Below are 25,815 nucleotides of genomic sequence, written 5' to 3' on the forward strand. Positions count from 1 at the left end.
ACAGATCTTACCTGCATCCCGTGGCTCCTGCCGGCTATGCGTAAGGAAGGAGGTGGGCGGGATGTTTACGTCCTGCTCATCTCCGCCCCTCCGCTTCTATTGGCCAGCTGCCGTGTGACGTCGATGTGACGCCGAACGTCCCTGCCACTCCGGGAAGTGAACGTTCGCTGCCCACATCGAGGTCGTATGGACGGGTAAGTACATGTGACGGGAAATAATCGTTTGTGCGACATGTTCAACAAATTGAACGTGCCGCACATACGATGGGGGCGTGTAACATCGCATACGATATCGTATGTGTAATCGTACCGTGTAAAGCGGGCTTTACGCAGGACTGTTCCTAGACTGCAGCGTGACAATAACACATTATTCATGTCCAGAACTTTGCTGTCACACCTAGCCTACAAAAATGATGCTTCACCATCAGCCTGCCTATAATATCAATGTGAATTTGTCTCCAATTTGAAAATTGAAACAGGTGTGATGAAACTGAACTGCAGCACTAAATGTCTCAATTTACTGTAATCATTTCTTAACATTAATTTCCTCTGGTTAAAAATGAAATGACCATGTAAAACAAATGCCAGTACATCGAAAACCACCTGAAAAGGCTGCAACAGACTATATAGTATTGTTGCGTGGTGTACCACTGCCAGATCGGAATATGAAAGTAGTCATGCAAAAAGTAAAACAGGTGTAAAGGGGTAAAGGTGTAAAATGTATTTATTTTATTTGGGGTAGAAGCTGGGAGAAATATTTTTTGTTTTAAATTCTCATCCTCTAACAAAATAAAAAATGTTTAACCTTAAAAAATGAGGTCACTACATACAGTACAGGGGGAAAATAAGTATTTGATCCTCTGCCGGTTTTGCACGTTTCCCCAACTACACAGAAAGGAGAGGTCTGTCATTTTTATCGTAGGTAACTTCAACTGTGACCGACAGGAAATCCCATTGTAGGATTTTTAAATAATTAATTTGCATTTTATTGCAGTAGGGATTTTGACTCCTCCATACAGATCTTCTCCAAATCTTTCAGGTCACTCCTCCATACAGATCTTCTCCAGATCTTACAGGTCACTCCTTCATACAGATCTTCTCCAGATCTTACAGGTCACTCCTCCATACAGATCTTCTCCAGATCTTACAGGTCACTCCTTCATACAGATCTTCTCCAGATCTTACAGGTCACTCCTCCATACAGATCTTCTCCAGATCTTACAGGTCACTCCTTCATACAGATCTTCTCCAGATCTTACAGGTCACTCCTCCATACAGATCTTCTCCAAATCTTTCAGGTCACTCCTCCATACAGATCTTCTCCAGATCTTTCAGGTCACTCCTTCATACAGATCTTCTCCAAATCTTTCAGGTCACTCTTCCATACAGATCTTCTCCAGATCTTTCAGGTCACTCCTGCATAAAGATCTTCTGCAGATCTTTCAGGTCACTCCTCCATACAGATCTTCTCCAAATCTTTCAGGTCACTCTTCCATACAGATCTTCTCCAGATCTTTCAGGTCACTCCTGCATACAGATCTTCTCCAGATTTTTCAGGTTAATCTTTCATACAGATCTTCTGCAAATCTTTCAGGTCACTCCTCCATACAGATCTTCTCCAGATCTTTCAGGTCACTCTTCCATACAGATCTTCTCCAGATCTTTCAGGTCACTCCTGCATACAGATCTTCTGCAGATCTTTCAGGTCACTCCTCCATACAGATCTTCTCCAGATCTTTCAGGTCACTCTTCCATACAGATCTTCTCCAGATCTTTCAGGTCACTCCTCCATACAGATTTTCTCCAAATCTTTCAGGTCACTCTTCCATACATATCTTCTCTAGTGATGAGCGAGTACTAAAAAGCTCGGGTGCTCGAAGCTCGGGCCGAGCCTCCCAAGATACTCGTGTACTCGGCCCGAGCAACGAGCCCAATGTTATCCTATGGGAGACCCGAGTATTTTTGTGAAATGACCTCCCGGCAGCATGGAGAAACCCTAAAAATGTCACAAAAGTCTCAGAAGAGTGCTCAAATGACATGGCAACAGCATGGGGAAGACCCCTTGAAGCATTTATCACTCAAAAGTCACAGCTGTGAACAATTTTGTCCGCGTTTTACGCCATTTTTACGGACTCACCAGAAAACCTTCCAAAATGACCCCAAAATGATTTTTCATGGCGGAAATGTTAAGGGCACATACCCAATAGTGAGATAGATCTGGTGTATGTTACTTTTTGAGATCAATACATGAAAGATTTTACGTGAAAACATTGTGTGGCACTCCGATGTCCCTGAGAAGAGACGTACATGAAGGCCTCTTGAGTCTAATGTGCCCATTTTGAGGAAGTGAGTCTTTGTAGTATTTTCCTTTGCCAGGGCAGTCCTAAATTGTGAGGTTCACCAATGCCCCTGCATACAGACGTGCATGAGGGCCTCAAAACATTAAGTGTCCATTGTCAGGAAGTGGGTGTATTATAGTATAGCCCTTAGGCAGGGCAGCCAAAAATTGGGAGGCTCCACATTGTCCCTGGGTAGAGACGTGCATGATGGCCTTTAAACCTGAAGTGCCCATTGTAAGGAAGTGGGTCTATTTCAGTATAGCCCTTTGCCAGGGCAGCCAAAAATTGGGAGGCTCCACATTGTCCCTGGGTAGAGACGTGCATGAGGGCCTCAAAACATTAAGTGTCCATTTTAAGGAAGTGGGTGTATTTCAGTATAGCCCTTAGGCAGGGCAGCCAAAAATTGGGAGGCTCCACATTGTCCCTGGATAGAGACGTGCATGATGGCCTTTAAACCTGAAGTGCCCATTGTAAGGAAGTGGGTCTATTTCAGTATAGCCCTTTGCCAGGGCAGCCAAAAATTGGGAGGCTCCACATTGTCCCTGGGTAGAGACGTGCATGAGGGCCTCAAAACATTAAGTGTCCATTGTCAGGAAGTGGGTGTATTATAGTATAGCCCTTAGGCAGGGCAGCCAAAAATTGGGAGGCTCCACATTGTCCCTGGGTAGAGACGTGCATGATGGCCTTTAAACCTGAAGTGCCCATTGTAAGGAAGTGGGTCTATTTCAGTATAGCCCTTTGCCAGGGCAGCCAAAAATTGGGAGGCTCCACATTGTCCCTGGGTAGAGACGTGCATGAGGGCCTCAAAACATTAAGTGTCCATTTTAAGGAAGTGGGTGTATTTCAGTATAGCCCTTAGGCAGGGCAGCCAAAAATTGGGAGGCTCCACATTGTCCCTGGATAGAGACGTGCATGATGGCCTTTAAACCTGAAGTGCCCATTGTAAGGAAGTGGGTCTATTTCAGTATAGCCCTTTGCCAGGGCAGCCAAAAATTGGGAGGCTCCACATTGTCCCTGGGTAGAGACGTGCATGAGGGCCTCAAAACATTAAGTGTCCATTTTAAGGAAGTGGGTGTATTTCAGTATAGCCCTTAGGCAGGGCAGCCAAAAATTGGGAGGCTACACGTTGTCCCTGGGTAGAGACGTGCATGAGGGCCTCAAAACATTGTTCCCATTGCAAAGGAGCGGGTCTCCTGTCGTTGTAATGTCCATTCTGCAAAGAATGGGCGAAAAAATTTACCACTGGGGGTATACCTGAAACAAAGACCTAACTATTGTAACGGTCATCATGATGGCGCATGAGGAGAAGGAGGAGCAGTCCAGCGATTATCCAAAGTCGAGAAGTGTACCCATGGGTGAGTGGAGGTACATGGCAAACTTTAAATTCCGCTCTCATTTGCTGGTGGTGTGGTGAAGTCTGGCCCAATCCAACCCTTGTTCATCTTTATCAGAGTCAGCCTGTCAGCATTTTCAGTTGACAGGCGGGTGCGTTTATCTGTAATGATTCCACCTGCGGCACTAAAAACACGCTCTGACAAAACGCTAGCAGCAGGGCAGGCCAGGACTTCCAAGGCGTAGAGAGCCAATTCATGCCACGTGTCCAGCTTGGATACCCAATAATTGTAAGGCACAGAGGAATGTCGGAGTACAGTTGTTCGATCTGCAAGGTACTCCTTCAGCATCTGGGCAAACTTAGGATTTCTTGTGGCACTACCCCGCACCTCAGGGGCTGTGGTACGTGAGGGGCTGAGAAAACTGTCCCACATCTTAAAGACTGTTCCCCTACCTCTGGCGGATTGGACTTGTGCCTCTCTCGGCTGTACGCCTCGGTTGTCCACTGATTCCTGACCTATGCCGCTAGCGTTTTGTGAGGGGAATGCTTTGCCTACTTCCGTGAGTATGGCCTTCCGAAACTGCTGCATTTTGGTTGACCTCTCATCCACGGGAATAAGAGACAAAAAGTTCTCCTTGTAGCGTGGGTCTAACAGTGTTACCAACCAGTAATGATTGTCGGCCAAGATGTTCTTAACGCGAGGGTCACGAGACAGGCAGCTTACCATAAAGTCAGCCATGTGCGCCAGACTCTTAACAGCCAGGACTTCAGTAGCCTGACCAACAAGATGACTGAACATGCTGTCCTCCTCCTCCTCCTCCTCCTCCTCCTCCTCATCTACCCTGTCCTCTGGCCAGCCACGCTGAATCGAGGATATGACTGGTGTGCATGTCATATCCTCAATTTGGCCGGAGAGTTGCTCCATGTCTTCATCCTCCTCCTCGTCATAGTCCTCCACTGCACGTTGTGATGAGACGAGGCTGGGCTGTGTGTTATCACCCACACCCACTACTGTTTCTTGCTGCAACTCATCGCGCTCCGCCTGCAATGCATCATGTTTGTTTTTCAAAAGGGACCGTTTTAGAAGGCAGAGTAGCGGTATGGTGACGCTAATAATGGCGTCATCACCACTCACCATCTTGGTGGAGTCCTCAAAGTTTTGGAGGATGGTACATAGGTCTGACATCCATCTCCACTCCTCAGGTGTTATGTGTGGAGTTTGACCCATTTCCCGACGGCTTAGGTGATGCAGGTACTCAACAACTGCCCTCTTCTGCTCACATATCCTGACCAACATGTGCAGAGTTGAATTCCAACGCGTGGGGACATCACACACCAGTCTGTGAGCCGGAAGATGCAAACGGCGCTGAAAGCCGGCAAGGCCGGCTGAAGCAGTAGGTGACTTTCGAAAATGTGCAGACAGGCGGCGAACTTTTACCAGCAGATCAGACAGCTCTGGGTATGACTTTATAAACCGCTGAACCACGAGGTTGAGCACATGGGCCACGCATGGAACATGTGTCAGCTGGCCTCGCCTCAAAGCCGCCACCAGGTTCCGGCCATTGTCACAAACGACCTTTCCTGGCTTTAGGTTCAGAGGTGTGAGCCAGTGATCTGCCTGCTGTTTCAGAGCTGTCCACAGCTCTTCTGCATTGTGGGGTTTGTCACCTATGCAGATTAGCTTCAGCACAGCCTGTTGCCGCTTCGCCGAGGCAGTGCTGCAGTGCTTCCAGCTTGTGACTGGTGTGGAGGGCACAGTGGATGAGGATGCGCAGGAGGAGGAGGAGGCTGAAGAGCATGACATTCCGGAGCTGTAGAGTGTGGGTGAAACACTGACTGAGGTAGGGCCTGCAAACCTTGGTGTGGGAAGGACGTGTTCCGTCCCTCGCTCAGACTGGGTCCCAGCTTCCACAATATTAACCCAGTGTGCCGTCAACGAGATGTAGCGGCCTTGCCCACAAGCACTTGTCCACGTGTCTGTGGTTAGGTGGACTTTGGGTGAAACAGCGTTGTTCAGGGCACGTGTGATGTTTTGTGACACGTGGTTATGCAACGCGGGGACGGCACACCGGGAGAAATAGTGGCGGCTGGGGACCGAGTAACGTGGGACAGCTGCCGCCATCAGGTCACGGAATGCTTCTGTCTCCACCAGCCTAAAAGGCAACATTTCCAGCGCAAGCAGTCGCGAAATGTTAGCATTTAGAACTGTGGCATGTGGGGTGTTGGCAGTGTATTTGCGCCTGCGTTCAAAGGTTTGCTGAATGGATAACTGAACGCTGCGCTGGGACAAGGACGTGCTTGATGATGGTGTTCTTTCTGCGTAGGCAACTGCAGGTGCAGGAGTGGAGGAGGCTTGTTCGCAGGCAGCATGGACAGAGGATTGGCTCGCATGCACAACCAGCGAAGACGTAGCAGTGACATCAGCAAGCACTGCTCCTCGACTCTGTTGTACTTCCCACAAAGTCGGGTGCTTGGCTGACATGTGCCTGATCATGCTGGTGGTGGTCAGGCTGCTAGTTTTGGTACCCCTGCTGATGCTGGCACGGCAGGTGTTGCAAATGGCCTTTTTTGAATCATCTGGATCCAACTTAAAAAACTGCCAGACTCGTGAAGACCTAACATTTGTACAGGCACCTTGTGTCGTCGTGTTGTTACGGGGAACGGTTGCCTGACTTCTGCCTGGGACCACCACCCTGCTTCTTACTGCCTGTTGTGATGCTACGCCTCCCTCCCCCTGTGCACTGCTGTCCTCGCTCTGCATATCCTCCTGCCAGGTTGGGTCAGTTACTGGATCATCCACCACGTCGTCTTCCTCTTCCGCACCCTGCTCCTCCTCCTGACTTGCTGACAATTGTGTCTCATCATCGTCCACCACTTGTTGAGACACGTTGCCAACTTCGTGAGAACGTGGCTGCTCAAATATTTGGCTATCTGTACAGACGATCTCCTCATGACCCACTTCAATATGAGCTGGCGAGAGGCCAGAATGTGTGAATGGAAACGTGAACAGCTCTTCCGAGTGTCCAAGTGTGGGATCATTAATGTCCGAGGAGGACGTGTACTCAGCCTGGTGGTAGGAAGGAGGATCAGGTTCAGAAATGTGCGGTGCAGTATCACGGCTACTGACACTTGACCGTGTGGAAGACAGAGTGTTTGTGGTGGTGCCAATCTGACTGGAAGCATTATCCGCTATCCAACTAACAACCTGTTGACACTGGTCTTGGTTCAAGAGCGGTGTACTGCTGCGGTCCCCAAGAATTTGGGACAGGACGTGCGAGCGACTAGATGTGGCCCTTTGTTGTGGCGAAATTAGAGCTTGCCCACGACCTCGGCCTCTGCCTGCACCACCATCACGTCCACTTCCTTGTTCCTTGCCAATGCCCTTGCGCATTTTGCAATGCTGTGCACTGCTGACGTGTATATTCACTACTTGTGCGTTATATCAAAGTTTCTGGAAATTGCACACCAGTGCACCTGTACGCTGCCACCAACAGGCACACACGTGCGGTTTTAAAAACCAAGCACGGACGCAATAATAACCTAACACAGGTTTTAGGAGCAAAAATTAAGAACTCTGACACTATCAGCCACTGCTGACTGACGTGTATTATACACTACACTTGTGCGTTATATAATAGTTTGGTAAACGCACACCAGTGCACCTGTACGCTGCCACCAACAGGCACACACGTGCGGTTTTAAAAACCAAGCACGGACGCAATAATAACCTAACACAGGTTTTAGGAGCAAAAATTAAGAACTCTGACACTATCAGCCACTGCTGACTGACGTGTATTATACACTACACTTGTGCGTTATATAATAGTTTGGTAAACGCACACCAGTGCACCTGTACGCTGCCACCAACAGGCACACACGTGCGGTTTTAAAAACCAAGCACGGACGCAATAATAACCTAACACAGGTTTTAGGAGCAAAAATTAAGAACTCTGACACTATCAGCCACTGCTGACTGACGTGTATTATACACTACACTTGTGCGTTATATAATAGTTTGGTAAACGCACACCAGTGCACCTGTACGCTGCCACCAACAGGCACACACGTGCGGTTTTAAAAACCAAGCACGGACGCAATAATAACCTAACACAGGTTTTAGGAGCAAAAATTAAGAACTCTGACACTATCAGCCACTGCTGACTGACGTGTATTATACACTACACTTGTGCGTTATATAATAGTTTGGTAAACGCACACCAGTGCACCTGTACGCTGCCACCAACAGGCACACACGTGCGGTTTTAAAAACCAAGCACGGACGCAATAATAACCTAACACAGGTTTTAGGAGCAAAAATTAAGAACTCTGACACTATCAGCCACTGCTGACTGACGTGTATTATACACTACACTTGTGCGTTATATAATAGTTTGGTAAACGCACACCAGTGCACCTGTACGCTGCCACCAACAGGCACACACGTGCGGTTTTAAAAACCAAGCACGGACGCAATAATAACCTAACACAGGTTTTAGGAGCAAAAATTAAGAACTCTGACACTATCAGCCACTGCTGACTGACGTGTATTATACACTACACTTGTGCGTTATATAATAGTTTGGTAAACGCACACCAGTGCACCTGTACGCTGCCACCAACAGGCACACACGTGCGGTTTTAAAAACCAAGCACGGACGCAATAATAACCTACTAACAGGTTTTTTTGGGGAGCGACAATTACAGTACAGACAAGTCAGACACTATCTGGACTGTTTTACACTGTGTACACCAGCCCCAGATATGAAGGCTGGTATACGGTCACCACTACCCTGCCTGCCTGCCTGCCTGTATACTGCTACAATAGTCCTGACAAGGACTCTTTTGGTCACTAGCCTGTATTCAGACCTGGCTATACCCTGCCTGTATATAGCAACAATAGTCCTGAGAAGGACTCTGCTACTGTACTCCGACCTGGCTATACCCTGCCTGCCTGTATACAACTAGAATAGTCCTGAGAAGGACTTTTGGTCACACTGTTTGCAGCCCTGCAACTGAAAAAGCTATAAAGGGCCGCAAAGCTTTCCCTGAATCAGCGACACTCTCCCTACACTCACTGTCAGAATAGCTGTGAGCAGAGCACAGCGCGCCGGCCGATATAAAGGCTCGGTGACGCTGTGCAGGCCGGCCAATCACTGCAATTCCACAACTAACAGGGCTGTGGCATTGCAGTGGTCTGCCAGCCAATCCCTGCATGAGGGCTGGCTCTCAAAAGAGCGCCAACATGCAGAAATGAAGACCACGAGTAAAGCACGAGTATCGCGAGATTACTCGGTCCCCGCCGAGCAGCCCGAGTACAGTGATACTCGTGCGAGTACCGAGTAGTGACAAGCATGCTCGCTCATCACTAATCTTCTCCAGATCTCTCTGGTCTTTCCTCTATACAGATCTTCTCCAAATCTTTTGGGTCTTTCCTTCATACAGATCTTCTATAGATCTTTCAGGTCTTTTCTCCATACAGATCTTCTCCAGATCTTACATGTCCCTCCTCTATACAGACCTTCTTCAGATCTTTCAGGTCCCTATTCCATACAGATCTTCTCCAGATCTTTTAGGTCACTCTTTTATACAGATCTTCTCCAGATCTTTCAGGTCACTCCTCCATACAGATCTTCTCCTGATCTTTCAGGTTAGTCCTCCATACAGCATTCCTCCGGGTGAAAAAAATAAGTTGTTTTTTATTCCATCAGATGAAAAACAGCAACGTTTCCACCTGTGGTCTTTGGCAAGCATGTTTGACAAAGACCACAGGTCGAAACGTTGCTGTTTTTCATCTGATGGAATAAAAAACAACTTATTTTTTTCACCCGGAGGAACGCTGTCATCTTTCTCTTATGGTATGTGACACCAAGTGATACCTTAGTTATGGACGTGCGTTCCTGAGTTGCTGATTGTGGTTTTTGCACAGGCAACATAGTAAGTGACCAAGGTGCTGTGGATTTCCTTTTTTTTTTTTCACTCCTCCATACAGATCTTCTCCAGATCTTTCAGGTCACTCCTCCATACAAGTCTTCTGATCTTTCAGTTCACTCCTCCATTCAGCTCTTCTTCAGATCTTTCAGGTTTCGGGGCTGTCAGTGGACAACATTGAGTTTCAGCTCCTCCAAAGATTTTCTATTGGTTTCAGGTCAGGAGACTGGCTAGGCCACACCAGGACCTTGAAATGCTTCTTACAAAGCCACTCCTTAGTTGCCCTGAATGTGTATTTAGGGTAATTGCTATGCTGGAAGACCGAGCCATGACCCATCTTAAATGTTTTTACTGAGGGAAGGAGGCTGTTGGCCAAAATCTCATGATACATGACCCCATCCATCCTCCCTTCAGTATGGTGCAGTAATCCTGTCCCTTTTGCAGAAAATCATCCCAAAGCATGATGTTTCCACCCCCATGCTTCAGGCACTGTAGTGAATATTCATGAGCATAATGAGCGGGCCAAGAAGCAAGTATGATAGCAGCGCTGGAGACAGGTAAGTATAAAAATACGTTTATTTCTCAGTGATATGTGTTTCCTACAAGACGTGTCACACTGATGTCACATTGATCATATCAGTGTGCAGTCCATGTGACATTCGCGCTGCAAGCGGAAAATTTACATGTTTACGTGTGGGACACACGTTTGCAAAACATGGACTATGTGCACAAACCCATTGATTTTAATGTGTCTACATGTGTTCATGACTCCAGTATGTGTGAAAATGATGTCACACATATCGGAGACAGGGATGTGTGAAGGAGAACTATGAGATAGCCAAGATGATTGTCTATAAAATGAAGGTCGTCTCACGCTCAAAGCTGTAGAAGATGGTGAGATATGGAGCCTGAAATTCAAAGGTTCAAACATTGTTACCCTTTTTCTCGTCACTGTATCTGTCTATCCTTCTGTCTGTTTGTCCATTGGTCTATCGATTTATCATATTGCACAGTGCCTTAATGACTATGTTCTGTCTTTTTTATATTTTTCAGATGTTGTCCAGCCTCACCTACATCCAACCACAGTTATTTTTGTATCCTACATAGCCTGTAAATTCTTCATGTCGCTGGCACTTTTCCTTTTAGCATTGTTTTACTATAAATACCAATGATATAAAACCTGGGCATGCCTCATATTATGCACATGAGATTGTATAACTGTTTGCATTTATTCTGCTATTATTGTTAGAATACACACTCAGAATCGGACTGGCTGCCGGAGGAATCTCCAGTAATACCATACCTGGTTGAGGTTATCTGCATTGAACTCTGGAGCTCTCACCTGAGCTCCGGAGTGCAGCCTGGGCTGAAGTCGGGGTTTGCAGGACTGAACCGCGAGCACCAACTGATTTCACGGCGATTGCGGTTCAGTTCATGTCACAGCTGTGGACAGGCCGGGCTGAACTCCAGAGCTCAGGTGACAGCTTTGAAGTTCAGCCCAGCCTGTCCGCAGCTGCCATAAACTGAACCGCAATCACCGGAAAATCAGTCGGTGCTCGCGGTTCAGTCCTGCTAACTACGGGTTCAGTCTAGGCTGCACTCGGGTGAAAGCTCCAAAGTTCAATCCAGGTAACCGCAGCCAGGACTGGTATTATTGGAGGTTCCTCCGGTAGCCAGTCCAACACTGTACACACTAGTATTGTAATATTCTCTATGCAGAGGTTTAGAAAATGGAATAAATCACAGTAATTTCCATCTATATATTCAGAATACCAAAAGACAACTTCAATGCACAAAATGAAAAATATAATCATCTACAGCCAAATTTACACCTGAGACTTGGGATGGGATGAGGGTCTATTCTATAGAACCAAATAATCCTCATACGAAGGTCTAATTCAGTTTTTCCCATACGAGTGCTATCCGTGGCTATGTGTGGTTTTCCCAGACAGCACTCACACCTGTGATAGTCTATGGGGTCATTCACATGTCGAGTGTCGGATCAAAACCATCAATGTAAGTCTGTGGGTAAAGGAAGTAAATTTGCTCGTACTTGGAAAACATCTGCGTATGGTTTGATTTTCATGCACTGTCAGAATGGAGAAGGTGGAGAATTTTCTTTTCCCCACATATGTGAAAAAACTAATAACTTTCGGACCACACTCCGATTCCAAAAAGTTGATCTGTTTTTCATGCCTGTGGAAAAATCTGATGTCTGAATGACCCCTTAGGCCGGAGTCACACTTGCGAGAGACTCGCGCGAGTCTCGTATCACATCACCCGGCATGGCCACGCACTCTCCTGACAGGAACAGATCGGCTGTATGTATTTCTATGCAGCTGAGACACTCCTGTCCGGAGAGTGTACGGCCATGACGGGTGATGCGCTGCAAGACTCGCGCGAGTCTCTCGCAAGTGTGACTCCGGCCTTTCTCAGATTTTGACTTGTAGCTCAGTCACAACTCATATGAGATCTAGAGAAGGAGGAGAAGACAAGTCTATTGGTGAAATAAAGCAGCTTTGAAAGTTTTTTTTCTCTTATAAATAAACATGTCGGCCTCTATGATGGTATGATCCATGTGTGTGATAGAAATAGACTCCATGATACATCTAATAGTGTTGGGTTGATAGAGGAATTCTCAGTTTCTTCTAGTATGGCTTAAAGGGGTTGTCCAGTGTTGTAGTGTAAAATTACAATCACTGTATGTGAGTGCAGACTTGTGAATTATTACAGCGTGCAATGTGCACATTGTCAGGATTTTTTGGTGCTGGCACTGTGAGCTGGGGAGTGCGTGACTGCAACTATGTGATTTGCATACATGCAGTGACATGCCGACTAGACATGTACAGCCTCCCTCAGTACAAGTTAATTGAGTAAGGTCGGATACGTCTAGTCAGAATGTGGTTGGAAATATACAAATCTCATACTTGCCATCACCAAAGAATCTTGACAGTGTACACACTACATACTGTGAGGTGATTTGCATACATGTGGTGACATGCCGACTAGACATGTGACTGCAGACTTGTGAAATCTTACAGCATGCAGTATGTGCAATGTCAGGATTCATTGGTGCTGGCACTGTGAACAGGTGAGTGCGTGACTGCAACTATGTGATTTGCATGCATGCAGTGACATGCCGACTAGACATGCACAGACTCACTCAATACAAGTGAATTGAGTAAGGTTGGATACATCTAGTCAGAACGTGGTTGTTAGTAGCAAATCTCATACTTGCCAGCACCAAGGAATCCTGACAGTGCGCACACTACGTGCGGTGAGGATTCACAAGTCTGCAGTCATATATAGTGACTGCAGACTTTTATCCAAAGGCCAAACACTCCCTTTAAGATTATAGATAATCTCCTTAACATTGAAATTGCAACACCAAAGAAAAGTCATGGAATAGTGGAAATCGAGAGACATGGTGTGGTGTATTGAGTGTGGTGTCAGGATCATGGAATGTGGTGGCATAATCTTTTGTAACTGGTTCCCTTTAGTTATTATTCAAGGTGCACTAACAGCTTGGCGGTACATTATTATTATTATTATTTATTATTATAGCGCCATTGATTCCATGGCGCTTTACAAGTGAAAGAGGGTATACGTACAACAATCATTAACAGTACAAGACAGACTGGTACAGGAGGAGAGAGGACCCTGCCCGCGAGGGCTCACAGTCTACAGGGAATGGGTGATGGTACAATAGGTGAGGACAGAGCTGGTTGACTTGGTTGTGGAACCAGTGGTGCAACCATTTCTCCAAAGTGTCCCAGGAGCAGTTTTTCAACACAACAATATCAGGTCACATGTTGATGATAACTTGCAACAATGTAGACGTCCAGCACTAACCGCTTGCCCACTAGCTCCACTTGGCCATGTTACTGGTAGTAAAAAGAAGGACTATAGGTGGCGCGCTGCACAGAGTAAAAGCAATGCAGATATGGAAATAATTGAAGCAGCAGCACTCACCATTTGTGTCCATGATTCTTTATTTTAACTCCATGAGATCACCAAATTGTGGGATGCGGGGAAGTGGGAGCGGGGAACATCTAGATGATGACCATTTAGCATGTGTCAAGCCACGCTTCAACAGGTCTTAAATTAGACCTGTTGAAGCATGGCTTGACATGCGCAAAACGGCCGTCGTCCAGACATTCCTTGCTCCCACTTCCCTGTATCCCACAATTTGGTGATCTTATGGATTTAAAATAAAGACTCATGGACACAATCGGTGACTGCTGCTTCAATTTTTTCTATTTTTGCATCCACATGTTGATGATGCTACTGTGATCAGCGATGCACTAAACATGGTACAATAGCTGCAACATCTCCAGACCTTTAATTTGCTCCATTAAATATTCCATCTGTTCTTCCAGTTCACAGAGGCGGAATTATTCATTGTTGTGCCATGAATTAGGACTATGTGTGCCAACACTACCCAACAACTAATGAAGAATTTACAGTCATCATTAGTCTCAATCTTCTCCATTTTCTGTCCTGAATTTACTTTGAAACATTAGAATAAGACACTGCAATGTGCCTCTGATGAAGCCAAAGCGCAACCCGGCACAGATGTTGGCAACCCTGGCCCAGATTGCAAACACATGTTCTCCAGTGGTCCCTTAGGTGTAGCAAACATTTGTGAAGAAAAATATGTAATGTAGAATAGTTCATCCTTTAGAAGTTTATGGTCAAAAATTTAACTGTGCCCTTTTGTCAAACAAGTCTACTTCACCACCCTCATCACTTCCCTTTCCAACAATCCAAAGTTACTTTTCGATACACTCCCTCCTAAAGGGTACTTTACACGCTGCAATATCAGTACCGATATTGCTAGCGAGCGTACCCGCCCCCGTCGGTTGTGCGTCATGGGCAAATTGCTGCCTGTGGCGCACAAAATCGCTTACACCCATCGCATGGACTTACCTTCCCTGCGACGTCGCTGTGGCCGGTGAACTGCCTACTTTCTAAGGGGGCAGTGCGTGCGTCGTCACAGCGACATCACATGGCAGCCGTCCAAAAGAAGCGGAGGGGCGGGGATGAGCGGGATGCAACATGCCACCCATCTCCTTCCTTCCTCATTGCGGGCGGCCGCAGGTGTGTGCTGCCGGATGTACGACAAACAACCTCGCTACTGAATAGGCAACAATTTTTGGTAAGTGAACGACGTCTCACATACCAATGATTTTTGCCTCTTCTTCGATCGTTTAAGGTCGCTCATATGTGTTACACGCTGCGACGTTGCTAACAACGCCGGATGTGCGTCACAAACACCGTGACCCCGACAATATATCGTTCGCGACGACACAGCGTGTAAATGGCCCTTTAGTCCTACAGTGCAGACCAAGATCACCAACATCAGTGCTGACGATCCGGCCAATTAATTGAGAGAAATAATGTAGCATATCCAACAGAATATGCTCTTCTAATCCCCCAATAAAATAGATTCTTTTCCTTCCATTATTCCATCATGCTTACTATTATCCACCTTTAAATCTTTAAACCGGTCACAAAATAAAAAGTTACCAGACTCCTCGCTTCTTCTCTCCCTTCCATGTGCACCAGTGACTTTCTTCCCTCTCATCTCCTCCAGTTCTTCTCCCCTGATATCATCACTACCTACCTAAATAAAACATTTATCCTCTCTCTTTCATCCTGCATCTTTCACTCCTCCTTCAAATTGCCACCAAATTGTGATGCCCCTGGACTATCAGGTTGTATTGCACAATCTGCCCTCCCGTGCAATATCCACCTCCTTCTTGGTTATGGGTCCCCAACTACATGGTGTTGCCTACATCAGCTAATTAAATCCTAGATACACTCTGCACCACACCCAACAAGCACACCAGTGGACGGCCTGAGTGGAATAGAGTCGCCCACTTGGGGGGTTGGTTAGGGGAGGTCAGGAGTGCCAGTTGAAGAGAGTGTTGTGTTGGAAGTGAAGGAGAGAGGAGGTCAAGAGCAGGGCTCCTAGGAAGCTATCTAGGTAGCAGACGGAACTGTCAATGAGGACTGCCAGCGGCCTTGCACCATCACCGGGCTGGGACCAGGGCACGACGGGGTATGTGGACCCTAGGTCAGGGAGTAGCTTCAGGCAACCTGACAATTTACCCGAGGAGAATGGAGCCTTCAAGATCCGCTCTCCTCCCACTCCAAAATCGGGCTACTAGCGCAACGAGGGGGATAGGACTTTCCACTAAAACGGTCCAGAAAATCCCAAGCGTGAACCCTGAGAGCAAGCTCCCACAGTTAGCCACACTGGGGAGCAGGACCCGACTAGTTCCATACTACCAAGACCAACAGAGAAGTAAACTTAGTGCCAGGAGGTGCCGCAGATCCGGATCCGAGCAGCCCGGCTGCTGACACGGGGGCGGCACAATAACACCTTTATTAAAAAACTATTCTTTGACCAGAAGTACTTTGCTATCTACAGGTTGGTCTCTAATCATTCCTTCATCTCTCAACTTCTGGAACACTTTGTCCACGCTCATCTAATCCGCTGACTCTCAGATAGTGCTTGATCCTTCACAATCCGGTCTTCACTCTTTATATTATACACAAACTGCCCTTACTAAAGTCTCTAATGATCTATTAACAGCAAAATCTATTGTCCTGTACTACCTGCTGATTCTACTGGATCTCTCTGCTACATTTGACATTGTGGATCACCAGCTCCTCTTCACTATGCTCCTCTTTATTAGGCTCCAGGACACAGCTTTCTCTTGGATTACCTAAAACTAGGGATGATCGAATACTTCGATTATTCGGCTTCGCGAATATTTTCCGAATACCTCGCCGCTATTCGACTATTCGATGCGCAATGTAAGTCTATGGGAAGCTTGAATAGTTCTGAATAGTTGTTATTCGGGTTTCCGATAGACTTACATTACTCATCGAACATTCGCGAATTGTCGAATAGAGGCGACCTATTTGGAAAATATTCGCGAAGCCCAATAACCGAAGTATTCGATCATCCCTACCTAAAACCTCTCTGACCACTTCATTACTCAATAATTTACTGGCTTCTCTTCCTCTCCTCTTCTACTTACTACTGAGCATGGCCGGAATGGGACTCGCATTCAGCCCTAGCATATCGGGGTGCACAGGCCCACTTTTCACGTGGTGAATGTGTAATATCTTTGTGCACTTGTAGATTGTGTAAAGGCCACTTTACACACTGCGATATCGGTCCCGATATCGCTAGTGTGGGTACCCGCCCCCATCTGTTGCGCGACACGGGCAAATCGCTGTCCGTGCCGCACAATATCGCCCAGACCCGTCACACATACTTACCTGCCCGGCGACGTCGCTGTGACTGGCGAACCGCCTCCTTTCTAAGGGGGCGGTCCGTGCGGCGTCACAGCGACGTCACTGAGCGGCCGCCCAATAGCAGCGGAGGGGCAGAGCTGAGTGGGACGTAACATCCCGCCCACCTCCTTCCTTCCGCATAGCGGCCGGGAGGCAGGTAAGGAGAGCTTCCTCGTTCCTGCGGCGTCACACATAGCGATGTGTGCTGCCGCAGGAGCGACGAACTACATCGTTACTGCTGCAGTAACGATAATCGAGAATGGACCCCCATGTCACCGATGAGCGATTTTGCACGTTTTTGCAACGATGCAAAATCGCTCATCGGTGTCACGCAGCAACATCGCTAATGCGGCCGGATGTGCGTCACAAATTCCGTGACCCCAACGACTCCGCATTAGCGATGTCGCAGCGTGTAAAGCCCCCTTAACACGACCATATAACATGCAGTCACGGCTGCGTCCAGTATTACAGCTCAGGCCTATTTATTGATCTATTTGCTGCTATTTTCCCTACAGAGCTCATAGATAATGAAGAGGACGCTGCTCTTCATAGTGCTGTGGTCTCTTCATATTGCTGATGGGCAGGGATGCAAAATCAGATGTTTTCTCACCAATTTCTGGGACCCATAACTTTGCTTTTTTTTTGGAAAGGGGGAATGGAAGGAAGCTGTAGTTTTCACTAATGCTAATTTTGGACACATACCACTTAGGGAAGGTGCAATGACATTTTTGGGGTCAGATCCCACCATGGAAACTACTATGAAAAATACTCAAATGCATGAATATCTGCATCTATTGCTGTGCACAGGATCAGGCTTTTGAGCATCTTTAACCACTTCAGGTTTCTAAAACCACCAAGTGGTTAAAAGAAGTGACCGCCACAGTCTTCTGGTATTTGCCACTCGGAAGACGCTCTGTACTTTACTATGCAGGTCAATAGGAAGGCTCGAAAGATGCCCGGACGTTTTATTGCGTTTTACCATCGCTTTTTCTTAGAAGTGCCATAAAAAACATGAGAAAAACAATGGGAAAACACTAAAAAAAACAAACAAACAAAGATGGTAAAAAACAGAATAAAAATACCTAGGAAACTACTGTAAAACTACACAGGAGATGGGTCATGAAAATAACACCATGATTTTCAGCATATTCTGCTTCATAAACTTGATAGTTCTGCTTCAGTTTAAAATACCCTGTGTGCACAGACCCTTAAAGTGGTTTTCCGGTTTTGGAAACCCATTCCCTGGATTGTTTTGTTTGAAATCAAACTGCTTTATTCACTATTGACTGCAATGCTGATGTCACGTCACAATGACAGCCCTGCAACCAATCAATTATAGACACCAGGCACAACAGCAGTTTCTAATTTTTATAACAATAAGTAAGCATCAGACATCAAGCGCAGTGAGTATCATGTAAGGGGTACTTAAATGAATACATCACTAGAACCACCATCAGTACATTAATGCATCCCTGGAATAAAGTTTTAAGGATTTAATGAGGATTTGGTGAGATTCTGCTCAGTTTCTGCTCAAAAAATAAATATGAACTTATGCTAATTTACATTGTTTTTGGATTAGAATCTCGCCAAATTCTCTACATAATCTCAAAATAAAGTTTTAAACATTTTTACATTTTAACTTAGCCATGAAGATTGTTTTGTCATTACATAAGTGGAGCACCAGAACCACTGAACAGAACAGAGCAGTACGTTATGAATGCAGCACCAGAATCAGCGTCAGTACATGAATGCAGCTCAAGAACCACCATCAGTACATAAATGCAACGCAAGAACAATCAGCACATGAATGCAGCACCAGAACCAAGGTCAGCACATGAATGCACAGCCAGAGCCATCGTTAGCACATTAATGCACAGTCAAAACCACCCTCAGCACATGAATGCACAGCCAAAACTACCCTCAGCACATGAATGTGTCGCAGGCGGCGGGGCGCTGCGCTCGCTAACGCTCGGGTCCGGTGCTGCTGCTCAGTGGCTCGAGCGGTGGCCCATATCTGGGGACTCGAGCGGCGCTCCTCGCCCGTGAGTGAAAAGGGGTGTTTGCTTTGGGAATTGAGTCCGTGACACCACCCACGGGTTGTGGTGAAGATGGGCACCACCGCTGTTGGTGACGGGGATCCCGGGAGCATTGGTAGGGAGCAGCTTGGATGTTGTTTTCCCCTCCGTGGGTAGGGGTTAGTGGTCCCGGGCCCGGTGGTGACACGGGGAGGCAGGACTGGCGATGTGCAGGGTCGCAGTGACAGCGCGGTGCGGTGCCGGATGGCACAGGTGTACTCACTCAGTAACAAACAGGCAAAGTCTCCGGTAAACCAAACGGCTGGATGGACGGGTCCCGCAGCCAGCTGCAGTGTCTCTCCCCGGACAGGTGATGGTGGCTGTCTTTCCCTGCACCTTTGTGTGCTTTTGACTATGATGGTTGCCCAACGGTAGTCCACTTCCCGGTGTATAGGTGCTGGAGGAGTCCGGTTAGCCCGCAGGCGCTGGCCCTTGGGTCTCTAGCTGTGGCGGTAGCTGTATACCCTCACGGTGAGGACGGTTGCCTTCTATCAGGACTTTGGTTGTTAGGAGACCCCTGGGGTCCCGGTCACTATCGGATTTGATCTTTTGTCGGCGGCTCCAAGCCAGGTTGGGGTCCAAAAGCCCTGCCTGGGTGTGCTGGCTTCACTTCACTCCCCAATTTGGTACCAGCGGGCCACTGCCCGACCCTGGTCCTACGGTTCCGCGTCAATCTGCCTCTCCTGCAGACGGCCACCACCGTCTGCCAACCTTGCTCTTAGTGCCTGGGCCACACACCCGGACACGGTCAGTTTACTCCTCCACTTTCACTTCACTCCTCACACTTTCACTTCCCTAACTGATCTGACTTCCTTTTCCCACCTCCAGGCCTGTGAACTCCTCAGTGGGCGGGGCCAACCGCCTGGCTCCGCCCCACCTGGTGTGGACACCAGACCCTGGAGGGAGGCAACAAGGATTTGTGTTTGGCTAATCTTACTGTCTGGGGGATGGGGTGTATGTGTGTTCTTACCTGTGACGACCTGGCTAGTCCAAGGCGCCACAAATGCATAGCCAGAATCACCATCAGCACATGAATACAAAGCCAGAACCAGGGTCAGTACATGAATGCAAAGCTAGAAACAAGGTCAGCACATGAAAGCACCACCAGAACCACCATCAGCACATGAAAGCAATGCCACAACCACCGTTAGCACATGAATGCAAAGCCAGAATCAAGGTCAGCACATAAATGTAGCACCAGAACCACTGTTAGCTCATGACTGCAGCACCAGAACCACAGTTAGCTTGAGACTGCAGCACCAGAACCGTCAGCACATGAATGCAGAGCCAGAACTACCATCAGTGCATGAATAAATAACCAATCTTTGCCCCATGTACAATTATATTGCACAAACCTCTGGGACCCCCAGGTTGTCCTGAAGAATGGTAAGGAGATGCTGAGAGTTGTTATCAGTCATCATCAGACTCCAGAGCATACAGGAACCACAGTACTGATGACACTCAGGCAGTTTCAAAAATATTTACATGCAGGTACCTTATAGGTGATGTCTTCTCAGATCACAGTTGTTTTCGTGTCTTGTATCTCCATGAAGTAAAGACACCATGATGAGATGTCGCACACAGAGCTTGTGTGTCCACATTTCCCTCATCTCCACCTTCCGCAGCACTTCCTTCTATGCTGCATCCCTGAAAAAATAATTGCAGCGCTTCCTTAACAAAATATCCCATCCACAAACTGAACCTCTCCATCATATTCCCCCCAGGCTGCCCCTCTCCATCATATTCCCCATCATGCTGCCCCTCTCTGTCATATTCCCCCCTCAGCCTGCATATCTTCTTCATATTACCCCCAGGCTTCCTCTCTCCATCATATTTCCCCATGTTGTCCCTCTCCATCATATTCCTTCCCAGGCTGTCCCTCTCCATCATATTCAGCCCATGCTGCCTCTCTCCATCAACTCCCCCTCTCACAGACTGCCCCTCTCCATCATATTCCCCTCACGCTGCCTCTTTCCATTATATTCCCCCTCATGCTGCCATTCCATCATATTCACCCCACGCTGCCCCTCTCCATCATATTCTCTCCAGGCTGTCCCTCTCCATCAGATTGCCCTCAAATTGCCCTTCTATATCATATACCCCTCACACTACCCCTCTTCATTATATCCCCCAAGGCTGCCCATCTCCATCATATGCCCCCCAGCCTGCTCCTCTCCATCATACTCCCCCCCCATGCTGCCCCTCTCCATCATATTCACCCCACGCTGCCACTCTCCATCAGATTCCCCTCATGGTGCCCCTCTATAATATATTCCCCTCACACTACCTCTCTTCATCATATCCCCCACAGGCTGCCCTTCTCCATCATATTCCCCCCAGGCTGCCCCTTTCTATCATACTCCCCCCATGCTGCCCCTCTCCATCATATTCACATCAAGCTTCCCCTCTCCATCATATTCTTCCCAGACTGCCCCTCGCCATCATATTCCCCCCCAGGCTGCACTTTTCCATCATATTGTCACACACAGTTCCTCTCCAAAATATTCCTCTCCACACTGCTCCAGTACAAAATCCCCCCCTTACAGACACACATTGCCCATCTTCTCTTGCAAAGCTATGCCCCCTTTCACCCATCTTGTGCCTTAATCCCCTCCCCACTCATCCACATTGATAAAACTTTTCATCTTCGGCTCCGTGGAGCGTTACCGGTACCCGACATATCTCTGCGCACCGTGTGATGATGTCAGCAATGTACTGACATCCTTATGCTGCCGCACTTCAAGGCCCAGTCATGGTGCTACACAGATCAGGAAGCAACGAAGGACTTCCACATCTCGTGGGCCGGATAGAGGCTCGAATTACGACCACTGTCTAATCAGCAGGACCAGGGGGCAGCACAGAGCACGCCACCACCTGATCCTGCTGATTTTAGCTGTGTAGCGCACCATGATTGTGGTCAAGGCAAACTAATGCTGCCCGCTTTGCATGCAGCAGAATAGAGAGTGGCTGTTGATCAAGTAGGCCACTGCAGGGTCCGGCCCTTCTGGCATTAGCCAGAATTGCCCTATGGCCAATCCGACCCTGCTACCTAGGTTCCACCGACTACAGTTCTAGGTCTCCTCCTCTTTTCTTAATGCACTGCCACTATTGAAGAGACCATCAGTAGATTCTGTTTTTAGCACCATCTATATCTTGATGACACACAATTATGCACATCTTTTCCTGAGTTCACCCCTGTATTACTATAAAATAACAGTGATTATCTGTCCACTGTCTCTAACATCATATCTTCTTTCCATCTGAGACTAAATCTCTCCAAAATGGATTTTTTTGTGTTTTATTCCCTTACTAACCATCATAATCCCAATGTTACCATTTCCATGGGTCATTCCATCTCAGCTCTTCATCAGCACATTTTCTATCTTGGTGTTAAGACTCAGAACTTTCCTTCACTTCCTGTATCTAAAGAATCACTTGCTGATGTCAACAGCACCTCAAAAACATCTCCAGAATTTCACCTTTTTTACCTTTGAGTCTGCAAAAACTCTTACTATTCTGATTCATTTTTGTCTGGACTATTGGAACATTCTATTAAAAGCTCTCCCTGTCCCCTCTCGAATCCATCCTGAGCAGCAACCACAGTGATATTTCTGTCCAACCACTAACATCGATGCCTCCACCCTGTGCCAGTCATTGCACTGGTTACTTATCAGCTATCTAGAGTGCTGTGGGGCGATAGACATGGGTGAGGGATTGATTTAAGATGCCCTGGCATGCTGGATGAAAGGACTGGTGCTGACTGAGTGTTTAGACTTGTGTAGTGTGGGCTGTTCACCATTTCAGGCCGTATGTAGACACTGACTTTGGCTGGCAAAGACCAAATGACAACTCAGTGTTGCAAACAGAAAAAACTGTGGAAATAAAAGCGCAGATAGGGTATTACCCCAATATATGCGGGGAGAGGAGAGGGGAGTAATATACTCACCAGATGCAGTTGTGACAGTCACAACTACTTTACTCGCGTGTATAACTTTGATCAAGGCTGCAGCCACCCAAGTGGCAGATAACAGAGAGGAGTAGAGAGGGGTGATTAATGCCGTGCCAAATGATCACTGTCCAGATGTCAGATTAACGTGTCTTTATTGTTGGCATAGGTCTACGCGTTTCAGGAGCTCTGCTCCCTTCCTCAGGACCGTCAAGCACCAAAGAATCACATTTGATGTTTCTGACGGTCCTGAGGAAGGGAGCAGAGCTCCTGAAACGCGTAGACCTATGCCAACAATAAAGACACGTTAATCTGACATCTGGACAGTGATTATTTGGCGCGGAATTAATCACCCCTCTCTACTCCTCTCTGTTAACTCAGTTTTGCAAGGAGACCACCAGTTTTTTTCAATCAATGGTTCTTTACCCAGGAGTTCATTTTTGCCAACATCTTGATATACCAGATATTGTGCACAAATTTTCCAGCACGTTTCAACAGTACAAGGCTAATCAATACAAAATATTAGGTCTAACTGAATTTTTTCCAAACTTACTGGTCCTGTGTGAGTTCCAGTAAAATTTAATCTAACCTTACAGTCCAATTTGTGACAACCACTTTCCCTTCTAGTGGTTGCCCGTCCAGTCTCCTAGTAGAGGAGAGGTTTGAGGGTTCTGTCACTATGGCCAGAATAGAGCCTTGTCCTCCCATATACATTTCTCTTCTTCTCATAAAGGAGATGGGTTAAAGGATAGCCACTGGTGCCAGAGCAGGGTCTGGGATGCTTAGGGAGAATCCACCAGAGTAAGCCAACTGCATTCACATGCCAGTTACGTATAACCAGTTACCTTGATAGTTAGGGGTCAGAGTCCTCAGGCTCCTATTGTCTGGGGCTACTTTTTTCAAGGGTCGGTCTCTAATCTTGACATTATGCCAACACTTAAGAATGACTCTATCTCCTTTCTGGTCTCCTTCCTCTGTTTGCCAAAAGTCATCCATTGCATACTGCCTCGACAACCTACAGAAAATGTCTTTACTTAGCACACACTGGATTATCACAAACTTTTTTTAGAATGAACCATCCCTTACCCTATCAACTAAACCCTCCCATTGTGAGCAAATCCTAACGCTCAACTATTACTAACCCTATAGTCTGGTAACTTCCTAAAGATTAACTTGCTTTACATTACACATTACACAACAATCAGCTCTAGATATCACAGGCTACACTATACATTACATGAGAACACATTGCAATTCATCCCATTACATTAAATTCAACATGGCACAATATTTGAAAAAGATGTAAATTCACATTGCACTACACAACACAATCGGTGTATTCAGCGGCAGGAACGTAACAGCAACAACAGCAACTGTCCACCTCCTTACAGCTATATAGTACAATATAAACGTATCTCTCACCCATAAAGCCCTCCACACTTCTGCACCACTCTACATGTTCTCCGTCATCTCTACCACCCTACATTCGGTCTCTGATCTGCTAATGACCTAAGTGACCTAAGTCTAACTTCTATATTCTGAACTTCCCACACCTCTCTCCCAGACTTCTCTCTTGCTGAGCCAGTTCTGCTAGAAAAGCAGATTAATTTTTAGTATCCATTTTTTAAATGTGCTGTAAAAACACATCTCTTTAGACTGGCTTATCACCTCGCCTCACAAACCTAACTATTGCCTGTCCTTCCTTCCTATGTTTTCCTCAGCATCTGTTCTATCATCAGTAGCCTAACCTTTCATGTACTCAACTGCATTTTATACCTGTACTTGTACAGCTACTATCTTATAAAAACAAAAAAATGAGCCGGAGTATGAGATGGTATACATGGTACTTGTGAGACCATGTTCACACCGGCCATGAGACAAAGAGAAACCAAGGAAAAAAAATTGTGAAAACATACCCTGCTGTAACTAAATAAAAGCATAGTGCATATAAACATAGGGTACTTAGTAAACACTGTTTTTGATCAAAAAAAGCATAAAGCTATCCCACCAAACGTCAAGGTGTACCCAGTTGGGATAGTACCTACACTCTCTAATATTAAAACCTTACCATGGGTCTAAAATAGGCCTCAATGTGGCTAAGGGCTGAGAGCGACCGGGTCCCAACAGGACACACACAGTCAGGGGGATTCACAGAATGAAATGTCCAGCTCGCTGAGAAGGGGGCCACTCCCTGTTTGTACTGAATATAAAAAAACTACATAAAAACAAAAAAATGAGCCGGAGTATGAGATGGTATACATGGTACTTGTGAGACCATGTTCACACTGGCCATGAGACAAAGAGAAACCAAGGAAAAAAATTGTGAAAACATACCCTGCTGTAACTAAATAAAAGCATAGTGCATATAAACATAGGGTACTTAGTAAACACTGTTTTTGATCAAAAAAAGCATAAAGCTATCCCACCAAACGTCAAGGTGTACCCAGTTGGGATAGTACCTACACTCTCTAATATTAAAACCTTACCATGGGTCTAAAATAGGCCTCAATGTGGCTAAGGGCTGAGAGCGACCGGGTCCCAACAGGACACACACAGTCAGGGGGATTCACAGAATGAAATGTCCAGCTCGCTGAGAAGGGGGCCACTCCCTGTTTGTACTGAATACAAAAAAACTACATAAAAACAAAAAAATGAGCCGGAGTATGAGATGGTATACATGGTACTTGTGAGACCATGTTCACACTGGCCATGAGACAAAGAGAAACCAAGGAAAAAAATTGTGAAAACATACCCTGCTGTAACTAAATAAAAGCATAGTGCATATAAACATAGGGTACTTAGTAAACACTGTTTTTGATCAAAAAAAGCATAAAGCTATCCCACCAAACGTCAAGGTGTACCCAGTTGGGATAGTACCTACACT

At 46.6% G+C, this 25,815-nt stretch overlaps 1 protein-coding gene across 1 annotated transcript in view; it reads left to right on the top strand.

Annotated features, from left to right (window-relative positions):
• The window catches only part of LOC142302122 (uncharacterized), a 43,219-nt gene extending 32,319 nt beyond the window's left edge, over positions 1 to 10,900 (top strand). Inside the window, exon 5 of the mRNA XM_075343206.1 lies at positions 10,653 to 10,900. Within this exon, the coding sequence (XP_075199321.1) occupies positions 10,653 to 10,771 (119 nt within the window). The 3' untranslated portion in view covers positions 10,772 to 10,900. The remainder of the gene's footprint in view (positions 1 to 10,652) is intronic.
• Positions 10,901 to 25,815: the final 14,915 nt, after the last annotated feature.

This window comes from Anomaloglossus baeobatrachus, chromosome 4 (genome assembly GCF_048569485.1).
Source record: "Anomaloglossus baeobatrachus isolate aAnoBae1 chromosome 4, aAnoBae1.hap1, whole genome shotgun sequence".
Classification (NCBI taxonomy): Eukaryota; Metazoa; Chordata; class Amphibia; order Anura; family Aromobatidae; genus Anomaloglossus; species Anomaloglossus baeobatrachus.